Source organism: Lagenorhynchus albirostris, chromosome 20, assembly GCF_949774975.1.
Source record: "Lagenorhynchus albirostris chromosome 20, mLagAlb1.1, whole genome shotgun sequence".
Taxonomy (NCBI): Eukaryota; Metazoa; Chordata; class Mammalia; order Artiodactyla; family Delphinidae; genus Lagenorhynchus; species Lagenorhynchus albirostris.
This window is the reverse complement of record NC_083114.1, coordinates 29,022,676-29,040,169: the sequence shown is the minus strand read 5'-3', so window position 1 is coordinate 29,040,169 and position 17,494 is coordinate 29,022,676. Positions and strand designations below refer to the sequence as shown.

Sequence of the window (17,494 nt, the reverse complement as noted above, 5' to 3'; positions counted from 1 at the left end):
AATGCTGACTTTCATCCTTTCCCGCGCTGAAAATTCCTAAAAGACAATTTTGTAGCTACCGAAAAACATCGCCCACTTCTCCAGCAGATTTCAGGCCGGCTAAATTCAGGCTGGATTCAATCTGTGGGGTATTTAAAACAATAAGGATATAATTATCCTTATTGTTTTTAATTATTACAATAAATTGAGTTAATATGGCTTAAGGGGGCAACGTCATTGAGTATTTGTGGTTCATCAAATACTCAAATTAATGTTAAGCATGAACTGATGCCCAATTAACACTTTCCCACTAATTTTCGTAGGATTAGGATACAGTGGAATACACTCAACACCAAAACGGTACCAAATCCGCTGTGGGTCTTTGAGAAATGGACTATTCGGAAAATACCAACATCAACCAAACCCGTGAGTGACCAGGCTCTTAATCTCCCTGTCTCCTAAATTGGGATAGTTCTTCCTTGACCGCATTGATAGGGTGAGGGGAGGGTCTGAAATGAACACATGGAAAAGTCCCTTTTTCATTGAAAGCCTATATGGGTTGTGCTTGCTAGCATATGATTTTTAGAAGGCACTTTAAAACTTTACACCAGAAGCCCAAGCATTTTCCAATTCACTCCAAGCTGCTTCCCAAGTCATCTGGGGTCCCATGTGTTGAAGAGCCAGTTGTTATTATGGTAATTGTTTATTATGACTATTCTCAATAACAAAATGCAGACAACAGAGCTAATGGGATTTTGTGGGGGATTTTTACGCTAGAACCACAGATCATCAGAGGTGGAAAGGCCTTTCCTGATCCACCCCCCTCAATTTACGTCAGGGGCCCAGAGGAACCAAGCTTACCAGGCTACACCCTACCCACCACCTGTCAGTTCCTTAGAGGAGCTCTGGCCATCAGTCCCATGCCCTTTGGCTCTGCTGCATGCATATTTATTCTGCTCTTAACAAGGTGAGAGTGGGGTGCCCTTGTTCCCTGTTGTAGACCTACACAAGCTGAACTGAATTAAATTGCGGGAGCTAGCCCTGCAGTTATAAAGAGGAAGTTAGATCTTAAATCACCAATTCTGCATTGTTTTTATTTATTTATTTTTAACTTAGATGCAGTAACATTTACTCTTCTTGGTCTATAAGTCTGAGTTTTGACAAATGCATGGAGTCTAGTAACCATCACCATAAAGAGGTTACAGGAAGCGTCTCATTGTCCAAAATATTCACCCTTGCTGCTCTTAGTTTCTTATCATTATGCATTTCTCCTCCAGCTCACTCACTTAATGTAGCCCCTGGGTCAGGAGAATTCCAGGACCACATCAGTCCTCCACCCTCTTAAAGTTTCAACAGCCCATGACACTGTTGGACACTGCATTCTTTGTAACTCACTCTTCCCTTGGCATCCTTGATGCCCACATTCTCCTGCCTTTCCTCCTCTCTTTGCCCTGACTCCTCCACCTCTGCCTTTCCTTTAAATAGTGGTGTTCATTCTCTCCCCTAACTACACACCCTCTCTGGATGAGATCCCCTCAAGGATGGGTTAATTACCATCTACCTTCTGATGCCACTCAAATTAAAATCTCCAGCCTGCCCTCCCCACAGAACTCCAGGCTCTGGTTAATCTCCTATTCATCATTTCCACTTAGCCTTCCTTAAGTTACCCCCAACTCCACATTTCCAAAACCACATGCATGCTGGTTTCCCCTAAACCTGAACCTCTTTTAAAGTTTTCTCCATGAACAGAGCCCCAGCCATCTTAGAGACAAGGTTGACCCCTCTCCAGGTTGACACCTTCCCATGTGCAACCCATCATGAAGCTCTGTTGGTTTTACTTCCTCAATGTCTCTCAAATTCACCTTTCCTGCTACTGCATCTCAGATCTCCCACTGGAGCCCGTGCAGTAACCTCCTAAACGCTCTTCCCACACTCATTCTTACTCCACTAATATGCCTGGAAAGCATTCCCTGACCTCTCTGACCAGGTTGAATCCCCCTCGGTATGCACTGTTATCCTGCCAGAATGCCCTCTGTGTGCCCTACCCTGTGTGATCATTTGCTTTATTGCTTATCTCTTCCACTAAGCCATAAGCTCCTGTCCACTTCTGCTCTCCAAGTATTAGCACAGTGCCTATTGGTGCATGGTTAACACTAAGCAAATATCTGTTGAACGAATGAAAGGATGAATGAATGAATGAAGGTCAACATCTAACTTCACTGTAGGCATTTTTGTATCCATGTCCATAAGTCAAATAGGCTGCAGTTTTCCCTTCTCATACTGCCCTTCTCTGGTTATACTGGCCTCAAAAAATGAACTGGTTCCTTCTTTTTCCATTTTCTCAAACAGTGTGTATAAAATTGGAATTATGTGTTCCTTGACTGTTTGGTAGAACTTGCCAGTAAAATGTCTGGCTCTGGGATAAACATTTCCTAGGTTGATTTTTAACTACTGATTCCATTTCTTTGATGGCTATGGGTGTCTTTAGGTTTTATATTCTTCCTGACTCAATTTTTGCTCATTATATTTTTCAGGGAAATTGTCCATACCAGCTAGGTTTTCAAATTTATTAACAAAATGCTGTTCATAGTTTTCTCTGAATATATTCTAATCTCTGCTGCATCTATCCATACCCTTCATTTTTTTTCATTCCAAATATTATTGTATATGTATCTTCTCTTTTCTGGATCAGTTGTGTCAGAGACCTCCTTATTTTTATCTAGTGTTTCTTTCTACTTTCTACTAGTGTTTTCAAAGAATCAACTTTCAATTTGGTTAATACTATTTTTTGTTTCATTAATTTTCACTTTTATATACTATTATATATTTTATGTTCTTATGTATAAGAATATATACCATATAGAAAATATAATCGAATCAGTGGTCCCCAACCTTTTTCTTTCCACGGTAGGGGGTGGGGGGAGGGATACGGTTCAGGGGCTAATGCAGTAATGGGAGCCGCAGTTGAAGCTTTGCTAGCTCACCCGCCGCTCACCTCCTGCTGTGCAGCCGGGTTCCTAACAGGCTTTGGACCACTAGCAGTCGGAGGCCCAGGGGCTGGGGACTCCTGATCTAATTGTGTATTGTTAATATATCATGTTATTTTCTTTGTTCTGTTCTCTGGATTTATTTTGTTGGCTTAAAAAGATTCTTGATGGCTTAAGTAATTAATTTTCACGCTTCGGTTTTCTTTTTTTTTTTAACATTTAAGGCTACAGATTTCACTCCAAGTGCCACTGAAACTACATTCCACAAAATATGTAGAATTTTTATTACCATCCCAGGCAAAGAATGTTTAGATTTCCAGTATGATTTCTTCTTTGCCTCATACATGTGTATTTTTACATTTCTAAACACAAGTTTTTGTTTTGGTTTTTAGTTATTTATGTCTAACTTAATTAAGGTCAGAGAGGTGGTCTGTATGAAGCACATTCTTTATTATTTGTTGAGATTTTGCTTTGGTAAATAGTTTTTATAAATACTCCATGTGGTTTTGAAAAGAATGTGTATATCTTATTTGTTGTATAGCATTCTGTATGAATCTGTTAAATCAAGCTTGTTAATTATATCATCCAGATTTTCTTTAGCCTTACTAATATCTATCACTTTTTATAGTGGTACATTAAAATCTCCTTATATGACTGAATTTGCCAGTATCTACTGTAAATCTCTCAAACTTTGCTCTCTATATTTTAAAAGTATGTGATAAGGTACATCAAAAAGGGCTATGAAAATCTCATCGTATGACTGCATTTTTTTATTTTTTAACCTGTTATTTCTCATTTTGCTTTATTTATTTTGAATCTGTGTAATTAGGCGCATACAAGCTTAGATTTACTGTTTTCCTAGTGAACCATTTCTTTAATATATGCACAGATGATCTTTAACCCTAGTGCTTTTTGCTTTAAAGTCTACTTTGCCTGCAATAAATATAACTACTCTCACTTCTAGCTGGCATTTTGTCTGGCATATCTTTTTCCATCCTTTTACTTTCAACCTTTCTATGTCTTTGATTTTTAGGTAAGTCTCTTATAAACAGCATGTACCTGGATCTTATTTATTTATTTATTGGGTTGACTAGTAAGTTTAGTCCATTTACATTTAATGTAATTGCCGATATTTTTAATGAAACTTAGGGGCACAAAACTATATTAATCACAATCTCTGGCATAAACATACTATCATCATTAGGTATATCCATGGCCTTATTTTATTTTATTTTTTGATATTATGAACACTTGTAAACCTACTATTCAACTAGAGAACTAAAACAGTAACAGTGACTTGCAACTACTTATGTGCTCCTCCTCTACTGTTCCCCCACCTGAAGAAACCACCAGTCTCAATCTTGTATTTATTATTCTTCTTTGCTTTTTAAAAAGTTTTATCAAATTTTTGTCATATACTCGGTTTAAAATTTTACAAAAATTTTCTGAGGAGGCCTATATTTCTTACTCAACATGGTATTACTAAGATTCAACTAGACTGTTGCTTCTGGCTGTAGTTCATTATTTTCCATAGCTGTATAAAATTCCATTTCATGACTGTCCCACAAATTAGCTTGTCCATTCTCCTGTCACAGGCCTTTGGGTTGTTCCAATTTTTTGCTGTTACAAGCAGCGGTGATAAGTAGTCTTATCTTCCAGTGTATGCGGGCAGAATTTTCTCTTTGGAGTGATTACTGCGTCATGAGATGTGTAAGTGTAAAACTTTACAGAATAATGCTAAACTGTTTTCCAAAGGTACTCTTGCAATTTGTACTCCCACTAGCAATGTATAAGACAGCCTGTTGATCTACTGATTTCTGACATTTGGAACTGATGTCTCATTTTCTTCTGTTTTCTCTAAGTTTTTTGTTTACTTCCTTCCTTTTCTTCTATTGAACTGATCAATAGATCAGTTTAACTAGTTTAGGAGTTGTAAGGTATATTTCTATTCCTTTAGTGATGACTTTACAATTTTTAACATGTACACTTAATCCAGCCTCCCTGAAACTCTACAGTAAACAGAGAATTATTCAACTTCAATTACATCCTCCCTTTTACATGTTATTATTGCTTCTTATTTTAGACTCACCTGTTTTTATACCCCTAAATTTAATCACTACTGTCATTTTAGTTTTATACAGTCATTGTTTCGACTTGCTCATGTTTACCAATTTGTTAACCTTTGTTTCTAGCATGTTTTTCTCCCTTTCTTCTAGGTACCAGCCCTTTCCCTTGAAACATATCCTTTAGTAGTTTTTTTTTAGGGAGGTTATATGAGTGACGTGCTTTCTCTATTAGTATAAAATTGTCTTGTTTCACCCTTATCCTTGAATGATGATTTCTCTGGGTGTAAAATTCTAGATTGAAAGTTATTTTATCCTCAGCACTTTTGTGAATATGTCACGTCTTCTTGTTTTCTATTTATTGTTGAGACATTTGCTGTCGGTCTAAATATCATTCCTTTGTAGGTAATCTGTTCTTTCTTTCTGGTTTTAAGATTTTTCTCTCTTGTCTTTGACTTCCTGCATTCTTACCATGTGGTGTTCAGGTGTGAATTTCTTTTATTTACATGGTTCAAGATTCACTGCATACCCAAAATCTCAGGATGCAGGTTTTTGATCAAACCTGGAAAACTGTCAGCAGCTGTCTGTGTAAATCCTGTCTCCCTTACACCCTCTCTATTCTCACCTTCTGGTGCTCATATTAGGTGTACAACGCACCTTCTCTTTCTATGCAACATAGCCTGAGCTTTTCTCTCAGACTTCCCCTCACTTTGACTCTCTGTGCTGCTTCCTGGGCATTTTCTTCAGATCCATTTGCTATTTTTTCTTCAGCTGTGTCTAATCTGCTGTGTAACTCATCCACTGAGCTTTTCATTTCAATGACTATATGTGTCATTTCTAGAAGTTCTGTTTAGTTATCTTTCAAATCTACCTTTTTTTACAGGTAATTACACAGTTATGTTATTTTCTCATGGTTCCAAATGTTCTTTTATGTTTTTAATAATTTTTTAACTTACTTATAGTCTGTCTGATAGTTCTGTTACCTGAGGTTCTTGGGACTTTTGTACCTACTACATCTTGGTTATGGTGGATTGTATCCGTGTATGTTCAGTAGTTTGGTGTTGGGTCAGTATTTTTATCTTTTTTTTGTTTCCACTTTAGGGTTCCTGGACCATAGAGGAAGGGTAAATTTCAGTCCCAGATTTACATGAGACTGGGCTGTAGTCCCAAATTCTCAGTGAAGACTTTTTTCTCCACTTTCAACTTATGCCAAGACAAATTTTCTTGTCTCCCTGTGCCACTAGGGAGATTTTTTTCCACTGAATTATTTCTATGATGATTCATCCCTTTCAAGGTCCCACATTTATTCGGGGATGTCAGTTCCATCTCCCCACTTTACTGGACTCAAACCACAGTCTTCTTTCCATTTTGATGCTCAAACTTCAGCCTTTCAAGGCCAACAAACCTGCCTGAGACCAGCTCCGCATCCTCCTCCTTGCTCACCATGCTGACTGTCATCTTTCTCTTGCCCTGGCACTGGAGGCCTTTCTTTGTTGTCCCATGAGCTCATTTCAATGGGTGTTTATTGCATCTTGACCAGTATTTATACATGGTTTATATTTATAAACCAGTATTTATAGTGGGAGGATTTTCAAGTTATTTAGTCTGCCATATTGACAGAAATGGAAACTCACTTCCATTTAATTTTTACCATCTTCCATTTCAAATGCATTTTTTCTTAGAATACTGTGGCATCTAGGATCTCTGAATAATTTTTCTTCTGAATAATCTTTTACGGGTGAGGCAGCATTGGAATTACCTCAAACGAGGCCAACATTGGGTAGTGTGACTATTCATTATAATCACCTGGGAACTTTAAACAATACTGATGCTTCCTGCCACCCACAAGATTCTGATTTAACTATTCTGGGGGACAGTGTGGGCAGCGGTCTTTCTTAAAACTTCTCAACTGATTCTAATGTGTCACCAAGGTTGAACATGACTATTGGAAAACAGACTGATAAAAACAAACAGACCGTAATGATCCCTAGGCCCCTTCCCAGAATGTCTGATTTATTTTGCCTGAGGGGAGCCCCAGACATCTAACATTTCCCTGATGATTGCAGCAAGGGTTCAGAACTGATGAGTTACCTGGGTACATCCAGTCAGAAGGGAGGAGTCAACATAACGTTGGAGCTGGAAGCACGAGCAATCATCTAGTCCAGCGGTTCCTAGTGTCTGCACAGCCGTCCGTTGGACTCCTGGGGAGCTTTTTAATTTTACAGATTCCTGGAGGTTGTGACCTGGTAGATTTAATGTAAGGCCAGAGAGTCTTTTATTCCCCAGAGGACTGTGATGGCCAACTAAGTTTGGAAACCACTCAGCTAGCCCGTCTTGTTTTACAAAGGAGGAAACCAGCCCAGAGAGAAGCGTTTTTTCTCTCAAGGTCGCAGAGCTGATTAAGAAGAAAGCTGACTCCTACCTTCCAGTCTTGTGTCCATTTCATCCATTTCCAACAGAAAGTCTCCTGCTGCTTTTAGAAGATCTTGGCCGGTTTAAAAGGGCAGATTCTGAACTTGTGTGCAGTGATTTCAGGAATGTGGGCTCTTCTGGTTTGTTTTGTGTGTGGATGGCACAGCAGAGAGGAAATAAAACAGTCTGCTGCCTCGCACGGAGGGTCTTCTAGTAGCCAGGTGACCTTGAGCGGATAAGCCACCCTCATCTGTAGACGGGGTCATGATGGTTTTAAAGTATCTCTACACATTCTTTAGTCCTCCTGTAAGAGGTGGCGTTGAATTCCCCTCACCCTGAGTGTGGTCTGTACTTAGTCACTGGCTTCTAATGAATAGAATGTGGGGGAAATGATGGCGGTTGAATTCCGAGGCTGGATCAGAAAAGGCACGCGTCCTCCGCCTGGCTCTCTCTCTCTGATCACTCTAGGGGAAGCCGGCTTTCACGCCGTCAAGATGCACAAGTAGCCTGCTAGAGAGGCCCACGTGGAGAAGAATTGCAGTTTCCTGTCAGCAACCCGAACTAACCTGCCAGGATTGTGAGACATCTTAACAGTGCATCTGCCAGCCCCAGCCATGCCTTCAGACGACAGCTACCCCAGCTCACATCTCAACAACTTCCCGAGAGACCTGGAGCCGGAACCTCCCAGCTAAGCCACTCCCAATTCCTGACCCTCAGATACTGGGTGAGACATTAAATACTTGTTTGAAGCTACTACGTTTGGGGCTAATTTGCTGCCCAGAATAGATGATTAATACAGAGATACTTCAAAATGCACAAAAACAGAACTGCTTACTTCATACGTTTGTGGCAGGATTCCTACACTAACAGTTCTGGAGTGCTTTAGTTAGACTCTAGCCAAATGAACTGCATATTAGATATAAAGAAGTGATTGCATGTTATTAATGTTATCAGATTGCAACATATTTCATGTTCAATTACCTACAGTGCTCTTTCTGGAGCATTGCTTTGCTTATCTGCTTATCCCCACTGCACACTTAAAAAAGGTCGCTGTTAAGATATAAAAGTATACGTAGGATTTAAATGTCTTGACTCAGTTACTAACCACCGCGAGCACGTTTTCAAATTGGAAAAGCAAGATCCATTTAAACTCTGTCTTCTTCGCAAAAGGCTCTTTGTTTACTTCTTGGTATTGCATTTTACCGGCGGGCCGAGCCCCTCTCTGATTGAAGAGTCCGTTCACTTTATCTGTCTCGGTAGCCCCACAAGCCTTACTGTTCAGAACAGACACGGCAGACTTCGCACCAAAAAAGCAAACCGTATTTTTAACCAGAAAATCTTTAATAAAATGAATTTTTATTCATGAAAATTCCACCAAGCATAAATTCCCTGTCTAAAAGTAATGGGCCCTTTGTATTTCCCTTAAATAAATAAACAGCTTCTTTCCTCAAGAACTGACTTCTGAGCATGCTCTTAAATTCAGGGCTAGTTTGTTTTCTTCCAGGAAATAAAAAATAAGCATGTGTGTACAGATCCTAAGTCAGCCCTTCTAGAAATGTATAATATGGGAAAGCCAAGATGGTTTCTTTCTAACAGTCATAACTAGAGGTGTACAGTACCTGGAAAAGACATGAAAAAAGGCAGAGGGTGTGAGGCTGAGAGAAAGTGAAATTATATTTTTCAAACACTCTTTACTGATCTAACACACAAATATCTGTAATTTATTTACTCCTGTAACCTTGTTTGATATATTTAGAGACATGAAGTTTTCCTTTATTTAAATGATGGAGAAAATACATTTTGTTTCATTATTTCTTTTCCAAACTGGGGATGGAAATGCAAAAAGCTCCCTAATGGAGTAGGGGGGAGTGTTTAGCCATTTCCATTTCCACATTGGACACAGCTAGACACCTAGTGTGTGGTTGTACTTTGTTCCCTCTGCCTTCTTCTGTCCTCATCTCCAACTCAGAATTACCACGCCAACCAGGGCAAACGCTCCCTACATGCCTAGCTGAATAAGAACACTTATAATGAATCAGTCACACTCGTAATGAATCAATATCATTAATTGAGTGACCATAGCAGAGGATCAGTCTAGCTATCGTGGGGACGGGACTGAAAATCTTTATTCTTCAGAAGTTGCAGGAAGTGGACGGTAGCTTGTGATTGGCTGTGAGGCTGGCTCCAGTCCCTCTGGGTGACAGCATCCTGCAGGCAGCACCTTCTGCCAGCCTGGTGAGCCCCCTCCCCAGCCACAGCTCTCTTATTTGAATGTGGGTACGGTTGGCGCAAGAGAGAAGCCTCAGGAATTAAACAGAAAGTCACCATTCTCATTAAAAAATATCCAGGGCTGGGACTTCCCAGGTGGCGCAGTGGTTAAGATTCCACGCTCCCAACGCAGGGGCCCGGGTTCAATCCCTGGTCAGGGAACTAGATCCCACGTGCATGCCACAACTAAGAGTTCGCATGCCACAACTAAGGAGCCCGCCTGCCACAACTAAGACCCTGTGCAGCCAAATAACTAAAAAAATAATAATAATAAAAAAATCCAGGCCTGCTCTCCCACGTACCTTAAAGCTATTGAAATGCTGTTCGTCATTCTGTCATCATTATTCTTATACACGTGGGTAAATATTTTACTAAACGGCTTCACTGCTTGGCAGTGACAGAGCCCTTTGCCTCCTAGCTCTGGCCGTCACCCAGCACTGCCTGGGAGGGTAGGAGGGCAGTGGGCTCCTTGAACACTCAGTGGTGTTAATGAAGTAGCAGCTCTCTCCACATGGAAACCATTTTCTCCTCCAGCCTCTTGGGCTTAATCTTCATTTCTTCTTTTTTAAATCAGTTACCAACTTAGTCTTAATGAAGGGTGCGGGGGCAGCCCCCAAAGAACAGCTATGTCTTTTAACTCCACCTGGAAATGGGTGACACGGTGCCACCTTCACCTTCCCTTCCACCTGTGTCTCCACTTGGAAACTTGCTCTAGCCCCTCCACGAGCTGCCTTGCCAAACAGAAATTCTAAATGTCATAGGTGGAAATATGCAGGGCCCCTCCAACCCGGCTGGCTCACATGCTCTACAGGTTACGTCAGAGAACACCAGGCATTCTCATCGTCATTTCCACCACCAAGCCTCATGGCCCCATCAGCTTTCCAATTTGCCAGCCACACATTCATAGCCCAGGCCCACAAACCCACCCATTAATTTGGACCAACGTTGGGTCCACTTCTTCAAAATTCTTAGCTTTTTACCATTACACAGTATTGGAAGTGGCCAAAGTACCAATAAGTAACGTGGCTGTAGTGTCATCCCATCCCATCCTTGAGTCTTCAGGAGGCCACCGGGACGAGATCTATTTCTGTGGCAGAAATTCCAAGTTTGGAGGACCGTGGGTATGACGCCCTCTTCTGGTAGATGCAAGGAACGCCTGCTTACACCCCTGCGTTCCGGTTCCCTCTGCTGGCTGAGGAAAAAGCAGCTGTCTCTCCCTTCTGGGCCCAGATTCCAAAGTTCAAGGCCCTGCACTCGAAGTCTGAGACCCAAGTCCCACAAATCGAGACGTTTCCTGAAGTGGAAACCAAGACTCACCACAATAGCCCACACTGCGATTTCTACAATTACCAATCGGCTAATTCCAAGTGGCTGAAAAACTAATGAAGGGCCGGGGCGGGGGGGGGGGGAAGCATTGTCATCTCTGAAGGGGGCATTCAAGCAGGTTGAAATCAGAGTTATGTAACCAAACACAATACTGACACACATACAGAGACAGAGGCAAGAAAAAAGATGAGATGAGATAAGGTAAAAGATTAGACGCGAGGACAGTAGAGGACAGGCCGCAGAGCTGAGTTAGACACTCACGCTAAGAAGAATACTGCTTGGAGAGGGCAGAAGAAATAAAAGCATGGCTGTGCCCATGGGTGGGAGGAACAAGAGGCTCTGCGTATAAACACCCAGCGTCAGAACAAGATGAAGAAGGGACTGTAATCTCAGAGGAGAAGGGACGAGCCTAAGCATGGGTGGGAGGAACAAGAGGCTCTGCGTATAAACACCCAGCGTCAGAACAAGATGAAGAAGGGACTGTGATCTCAGAGGAGAAGGGACGAGCCTAAGCATTATCTGAAGCGAGTCTGAAAATGAATTTCATCACCATCCTCTTGCTTTTGCGGATTCCAGAGATTCCCTCGACAGTGGCAGGACACGCCCCCAAGACCCCGGCACCTACTCAGCAGATCCCACACGAGAAAGAAAGGCAACACCTGGTTTTGTATCTCCTAGTTTGGGTCGTAGATAATCCTGAGCATTCCAAAATTCAGTTGCCCAAGTGGCTGTCGGGGAGGCCTGGCTTGACAGAAGACGTTCATAAAGAAGACCCGGGGGGTTAGCTGATCGCCAGCTTGATGCAAACCTACAGCGCAAGGAGGCTGTTGAGAACCCTAATGCAATCTTCGGCTCTATTAATAGAACAGCAGAGTGTGAGGAGGGAAGCAATAATCCCAGCGCGTGCTGCCGGGTCAGGCCACATGCAGTTTTATGCTCAGTCCTGCAGGCTGTCTTTTAAAAGAGACACTGGCAAATTCAAGCCTGTTCAGAAGGGCATGAAAAAGATCGGACACCGGTATCTAGACAGCATCGAGATTAGCTCGACAGTCCTTGTACGATTGGCAATATCAGAACGATGATTGTGCCGAAGATACGGAATCTCAGTAGCTAACACCAGGAATCATGTTTTCAATGTTTACTTAAATTCCCTGATATTTGGGGGGGGTCCCCTCTCAATATAATGGGGATAAGACTCCACCCAGTCTACCTGCAAGTGTAGTTTGAAGGATAGAGTCTGCCCAGTTGGGCTGGTGTGTCCTGAGCATCTACCTACTGCCAGCTCTGTGCCAGGCCCCGGGGCATTGAGAGGAGCTTGAAGTCTAGTTGACAGAGAGGCCCATAAACAGGTACTTTGCATAGAATGTGACTGATGGTGAAAGACACATGCATTGATTTGAAATGAGATGCAGTTTATTTCTTATAGGGAAAGAGTGATAAGAGAGAAACATAGAGTCTGTGGCATATGTATTTGCAGTCGCTGGCAGTCAGGGAGGAGAGGCCATTAGTAGAAAAGATTAGAACCAGGCAAGTTCAGAGTCAGGAAAGACAACCGAAGGATCTCAACTGTGTCAGAGGCCGTCAAGAAGTCCAGGAGGAGGGGGAGGAAAGCGCCAGACCACTCCCTAGATGTGGAGATGAGGGGTTCACCCTTAGTGGTCAAGAGACACATTCCAGGAAAATGCTGGAGACAGAGACAGACTTCATTTAGGGAGTTTGAGGAAGGTTGCATTTATCCTATTACATGCCTAGAGTTATGGAAGTTCAAAAAGCATTTGGAGTTCACTTCAGTGTTGGTTGGTGAGTTAAGACTAACACCTATAGGTCCTTTAGGGAATAGTGGAAGATTATTGTATGAATTGCTCAACTGGGTGAGACCGACAGATGGGGGTTTAAGTTGTTGGGCGTCAGCCTGTTGGTTGACCTAGGGTGACGTTCCTTACGCTGATGGTGACAGAAGCAAAAAGCTCCGAAGATGGTCAGCGGGATCCTTGCCTTCCTCTTCTCCTTGCCTCTTGGCAAGTTTCCTTTCCCAGAAGTGTTCAGAAACACGATTCTTGTCCTGATATCCCTTGGGTTTGCTTCCTTTTTGGTATTTACCGGTGAAATTAATATTACTCTTTACCCTGTACACATTCTCAATCCAAGGCGTGTTTTTTTCATCAGTGGGTTTGTGTTTGGTTGATTAGTTATTCATGTATAATGTAAGATGACAAGGGCTGTGATACACAGAAATGATTGTGGTGAGTGCAGGCATACAAGCTCTGTGCTTGGCTTCTTTCCCTCTTTTTTTTTTTTTTTTTTTTGGTGGGTGTGGGTGGGTAGGCAGGTTAGTAAGGCATTTGGATTACTTGCAGATGGTTGAAATTCTCCTCTTACCAAACTGGTGACTGAAGCAAAGTAGAGGGAATTAAAATAAATGGCGTTTGCTGCACATCCCCTCAGCCTCCTTGAGCAGGACCTCTGCATCTGTCCTGCGCAATCGCTCAAGTCACTTGACTTCTCTAGACTTAAGTTTCTCCATCTGTTTCACATCCAATGTATCTTTTGTATGTTGGCTTCCTTCGTAGGTTACATTTTTGCAAAGGGAATCCAAGTTATAGGCCAGCTCTTCCTCTGACTTGCCCCACGGGACTTCCCAGGACATGTTCCCTCACAGTAGCCAGAGAGGTCATTGCAAATCAGATCGCTCCAACGGCTTCTCACTTGTACTCAACCCTTTTGGTGTAGCCTAAAAAGCCCTGAATGATCTGATCTTGGCCTGCTTTTCCAGCCTATATCATGCCACTATCTCTCAAACAAAACAAATAATTTCCCTCCTCGGGCCTTTTTTTTTTTTTTTTTTTTTTTTTTTGCAGTATGCGGGCCTCTCTGTTGTGGCCTCTCCCATTGCGGAGCACAAGCTCCGGACGCACAGGCTCAGCGGCCATGGCTCACGGGCCCAGCCGCTCCGCGGCATGTGGGATCTTCCCGGACCAGGGCACGAACCCGTGTCCCCTGCATCGGCAGGCGGACTCTCAACCACTGCGCCACCAGGGAAGGCCCTCCTCGGGCCTTTTGCATGTGCTCTTCTTTCTCTCCTCACTGTATGGATATCTCCTTATTACTTTTCAAATCTTAGTTCAGATACCACCTCCTCAAAAATACCTTTTCTCATCAACGTCTCTAAAGTTGCCTCCCCTACTGCTTTCTAGTTCATTGCCTTAAATTGCCTGCTGGGAGCTCACGTGAGGGCCTCAATTATCCTCTGTTTGGGTTTTTCCATGTGGCAGCGTGGGCTTCCTAATAACATGGAAGCTGGATTCTAAGAGGGAAGAAGCAGAAACACCAAAATCTAAAATATTCTCCACCTGTTCCCAAATAATTTTCTAGCACCTTATCCTATGTTATCTATTTTCTCACTCTCTGAAATGATTGTGGTAATTTATGTTTCCTTGCTAATTGCCTGCTCTCTCCCAGCATCTATAAGGATATAAAACCCATGAGATTAGAAACCTTGCTTATGTTCGTTGCATGTGCCAAGCACTAAGGAAGCACCCAGTAAACCTTCGATGAAGAAGTGAATTTTAAATGTTTAGAAATAAAGAGAAAGAAACAATTAAGATGGACACAAAATGCAATGAAACGTACAAACAAACACATGTACACCAAAAAAGTCAGGCTGCAGAGGACTTTTCAGGAAGAGAACTACAACCTGAAGCGTAGAGAGCCCACCACACAGTGAGCCAGGCTCGAATGAGATCCTGTTGGCAGCCCCTCTGCCTCCTGCTGTTCAGAACTTTCAGAGCTGGACAGGGAAGGGGGTGACTCAGGCACAGCGACCCAGGATGCATAGGAACCTGTAAGTGACCAGGATCAGCACAGAGCTAGAACTTAAGGGGAAGAGGTTGTGCCCAGATGTCACAGGTCACCTGTGGGATGACGTCAATAACGCTTCCTTGAAGTCCTCTGCCTGCTGTGGGAGGGCTTTGCTTGCTTTACTTGAGCCTAATCCTGCAGAGGAGAATGATCTTGGCTCAGCCCAATTCAAATCAGCACCTACTATGTGAAAAACACTGTGCTACATGCAGTGGATGATGGAGCGGTGAAAGGACTGGGACATGCGCCCAGGGTGAGAACAGCCAGCGGGTGGATCAGGCAGGTACGAGGATGGCTCCTAAACGGGACGGAGGGGCTCAGTGGCAGGGGAAGGAAGCCAGCAGCCCCGAAGTTACAGACAAGGGAGAAGCCGAAAGGTTTCCCAGAAGGGCCAGTGCAGGAGATGCCTGGCAAGGAGGGCCCTCCAGAGTCAGGGAAGCCAGGGCACATCTGGAGACCTCTAGACGCTCCCTTAGGTTGGAGGAGGGTAGGACCTGCAGGTAAGTGCAGGAAGAACAATTTACTACCAAAAGTTGCCATAACCAATCCCTGAAGCCAATGGCTGGAGTCTTGGGCTGAGAGCAAAGGAGACGTGGTTTTCCAAATGGAAGATGGGAGACAGTTTTACTAGAAGCTTTACTAGAAGGGGAGTGCATGCTGTGCAGGCAAACCCACAAGAGGCACTGCAGTGATGAAGTGTAAGTCCAAAACGGTGTCTGGGGTGTGTTGTGATTTGAACAAAATAATAAGTGACCATTGGGAGGTGTGTGTATGGGGGGCAGGGAGTAGAGGGTAATTATAAAAGCAGCAGAAGGATTTTTTATTTCGATCTGGACAAACTGATTCTGAAATTAATGTGGAGTACACCCACGTTCATAGCAGCATTATTTACAATAGCCAAAAGGTGAAAGCAACACAGTGTCCATCCACAGATGAATGGATAAACTAAATGTGGTCCATACATACAGTGGAAAATTATACACTTATAACAAAGAATGCTACAATGAGGATGAACCTTGAGGACATTATGCTAAATGAAGTAAGCCAGACACAAAAGGACAAATACTATATGATTCTATTTATAGGAGGTACTGAGAATAGTCCAATTTATAGAGAAAGTAAAATGGTGTTTGCTAGGGTCTGGGGGGAGGGGAAAACAGAAGTTATTGTTTAATGGGTATTGAGTTTCAGTTTGAGATGATTAAAAATAAATTCTGGATGAGTGGATAAAGAAGATGTGGCATATATACACAATGGAATATTACTCAGCCACAAAAAAGGATAAAATAATGCCATTTGCAGCAACAGGGATGGACCTAGAGATTATCATATTAAGTGAAGTAAGTCAGAGAAAGACAAATACCATAATCACCTAAATGTGGAATCTCAAAAAATGATACAGGAGAATTCCCTGGTGGTCCAGTGGCTAGGACTCTGCACTTCCACTACAGGGGACATGGGTTCAATCCCCGGTCAGGGAAATAAGATCCCACAAGCTATGTGGGATACACGGAAAAATACACACCAAAAAAAGGTTAAAAAAAAAACTTATAAAAAAATAAAAAAGGATACAAATGAACTTATTTACAAAACAGAAATAGACTCACAGACATAGAAAACAAACTTATGGTTACGAAAGAACCATAATTTCTTTGGGAGGAGGGATAAATTAGGAATTTGGGATTAAAATATATACACTTATATATCAAATAGATAACAACAAAGGACCTACTGTATAGCACAGGGAACTATACTCAATATCTTAGAATAACCTAAAGTGGAAAAGAATCTACAAAAGAATATATATGTATGTATAACTGAATCACTTTGCTGTACACCTGAAACTAACACAACAATGTAAATCAACTATATTTCAATTTGAATTTCAATTTAAAAAAATTTTTTTAAGTCCTGTAAATGGATAGTGGTGATGGTAGTACAATAATGTGAATGCACTTAATGTCACTGAATTGTACACTTCGAAAGGGTTAAATGGTAATGTTTATGCAATGTATATTTTACCATAATTTTTTAAGTTAATGTGAAGAAATAAGTCAGGAATATCCAGGGTAGTACTGAGGAAGAAAAGTAATGAGGAGATGAAACCCTACCAGATATTAACACCAATTATAAAACCTCAAGAGTTAAAAGTGTGCTGTTGGCACTTGAGTACACAGACAATGAAACAGAAAGTCCAAAAATAGACTGAAATAATTCAAGACTTGTGTGTGTGGGAAAGGTGGCATCTGGAAACAGCGGGGAAACAGAGCTGAGACTGACTGGAGCCATCAGGAACAAGTGAAGTTGGGTCCTTACCTTGTACTTATAGAAAGAAGACCTCTGATCAGAGAGGAGACTCAAATCTGAACCATGATACCACACAAATACTAGAAGGAACCAGGAGAGAATTCATTTTTAACCTCAGAGGGTGAGCATGTACCCGCTGTGACTTGGAGTCAGTCCTTTAGCCTTCCCATGCCTATCTCATGGGGTGGTTGTGAGCACTGTGGGAGTTAATACCTGAAAAGTGGTTAGAAAAACGTCTGGCACCCACAGCAGATTCAGTCGGTGACCACCACCACCACAACCACAACCATGACC

At 42.2% G+C, this 17,494-nt stretch overlaps 1 protein-coding gene across 4 annotated transcripts in view; it reads left to right on the top strand.

Annotated features, from left to right (window-relative positions):
* LOC132511541 (uncharacterized) overlaps window positions 1–17,494 on the top strand; it is an 88,679-nt gene that overhangs the window by 965 nt on the left and 70,220 nt on the right. For 2 of the 4 annotated variants that reach the window (XR_009537637.1, XR_009537635.1), the window contains exons 2-3: window positions 303–405; window positions 7,910–8,886. Coding sequence is in view for 1 of the 4 variants with exons in the window: in XM_060134760.1 (XP_059990743.1) it covers window positions 303–405; window positions 818–946; window positions 7,910–7,955 (278 nt within the window). In the remaining 3 variants the exon portion in view is untranslated. Of the gene's footprint in view, window positions 1–302; window positions 406–817; window positions 947–7,909; window positions 8,887–17,494 lie in introns of those variants that run through there. The other 2 variants (XM_060134760.1, XR_009537636.1) reach the window with 2 other exon arrangements.